Source organism: Chinchilla lanigera, unplaced genomic scaffold (genome assembly GCF_000276665.1).
Source record: "Chinchilla lanigera isolate Chin_1 unplaced genomic scaffold, ChiLan1.0 scaffold00002, whole genome shotgun sequence".
NCBI classification, from domain to species: Eukaryota; Metazoa; Chordata; class Mammalia; order Rodentia; family Chinchillidae; genus Chinchilla; species Chinchilla lanigera.
In genome coordinates, this window is record NW_004955403.1 from 3,212,204 (window position 1) to 3,213,998 (window position 1,795).

Consider the following 1,795-nt stretch of genomic DNA (forward strand, 5'->3'; position numbering starts at 1 on the left):
CAGAACAGTCGAAGCTGTTCTAGCGCTTCTCTTTCAGGCGACATCTCTGAACCTTTCCAAACACTTCCCACAAGCCATTTGCAAAGGCTGTTGAACCACATGGTCAGATATAGTCACAGCAACGACCCCACTCCTCTGGTACCAAATTCTGTCTTGGTTACTCCCCTTCAACAGCAGGGCAGATGCAGTTTCCGCCCGGTAGGAACCCACGTGGAGATCAAGCTGCAACCCGCAGGGCCTTAGAGAATGAGAGGAGGGCAGCGACTTGCTTACCTGCGGGAACCCCTGACGGCGCACTGGAGGTCTAGGCACCTCCGGAACTTGAGGAACTGCAGTGACGATTTTCCCACATCGCACCCACCGGTTAGCCGGTTCCGATGGAGGAATCTAAGGTACCAACTTCTTGTTCGTCTCCCCTCAGCTCCCCGTCTTTGGCGTGGTGGGCCAGATGTCTGCCCATGAGATCACGGCCGGAAGTGGGAGTTCCCATGGCACAGATCCGAAGGCACAGACCCGAAGGCGCAGACAGCCGGCCTCGTCACACACACTGCTGCTCCGGGCGCGCACTGGCGCGGATAGAGCGCGCAGGCAGGGCGCGGTGGCGTTGGTGCGTTTGGTGAAGATGGCTTGGTGGGCACAGCGGTGCCTGGATATCCTCTGAGATCCATCTGCCTTCCGGATAGGCCGAGCCACCGGGTAAACGAGGATAGGATGGGATCATCGGGCCTACAGTGACCTGCACCTGGGTGAACGCCACTCACATCCCGGCTGCCAAAGTCCCTGCTTTGATTGGCGGCCCCAGTGGTACACTGGGCCCTCAGCAATTAGCTTGGTTGCAGAGACTGTCTAGCCAGCCCCGAAACGTCCTGGTACCTCCTCCTCCTAGAGCCAGGTCACTGGCAAAGCCACCTTGGGTTCCCTTGGGGAGCCCGGCGTGAGAATTTGGACACAGATTTCCGGTAGCGCTGCAGGGTCCCCCAGGTCCACCCCTGCCTGTAGCTGGCTTAGGACGGAAACTGGGTGCAGAGATGGTTTTATTTTGAGGGCTCAAGTCAGGTTCCTGGTGACAGAACTACAGCTCTGCCTGCCAGCGCATCAGGGACATCTCAGAAGTGGGCCCTCTGCATAATTCCTAGGGCCACCAAGGCCGGTCGATGCCAGACACCGAGGCCTTGAGTTCTGCTCTGCGTCTGCCGCCCGTTGGATTAGATGCGTCCATCCTGTGACCGGCGACTCCTGCTCCTCCAGGTCCTCGGCTGCGGAAGTGGTGGCCAGCCCAAGGGGTCTGTGTCCCCCCCGGTCTGTGGACGTGACCGTGTTCACGACGTCCTGTGTCGGCGGCCAGGGCCCCGCAGGGCTCATTCCCCGACCCAGCGCGGGTCAGGTCGCTGTGCAGTCCCGGGCCTTCGGGGAGTTGCCTTATCCCATCAAAGGTGTGAGCTCCGTTCTCGGCTCGTCGCGTCACTCGGAACCCACCTCTCGCTCGGCTCTTCCCAGCCGCACCGCCCAGCGCGGGACCCAGGGCGCGGCTCTGCGGCTGGGGGGCCCCGGGCCCCTACAGGCACTTTCCACCGGGAGTCCTCTGAGAATACGCGGGCGCCGTGCTGACGATTCCAAACGTGGGCCAGTGGGTGACACTGCCGCCTTCGCTTCGGGAGCTGGAGGGGGCCACGAGCGTGGCTGGGGGGCCGTGCCCGCAGCCACCAGCGCAGGCTCGCGCGCTCCGGGGGAGACTCGGCCGCCCCCGACAGCCGGGCCAGGTCCTTCGGCGCCCAGGCGGCTGCCTCGGTTCCCC

At 63.0% G+C, this 1,795-nt stretch overlaps 1 protein-coding gene across 1 annotated transcript; it reads left to right on the forward strand.

The window, feature by feature from the left end:
- Positions 1 to 246: 246 nt before the first annotated feature.
- LOC106148605 (translation initiation factor IF-2-like) lies at positions 247 to 1,795 on the forward strand (the record flags this gene model as incomplete). The annotated part of the gene is given in 4 exon segments (XM_013514717.1): positions 247 to 363; positions 422 to 607; positions 887 to 959; positions 1,137 to 1,795. Coding segments are annotated over 4 exon segments (1,035 nt in total), but the record flags the coding sequence as incomplete, so codon positions are not given.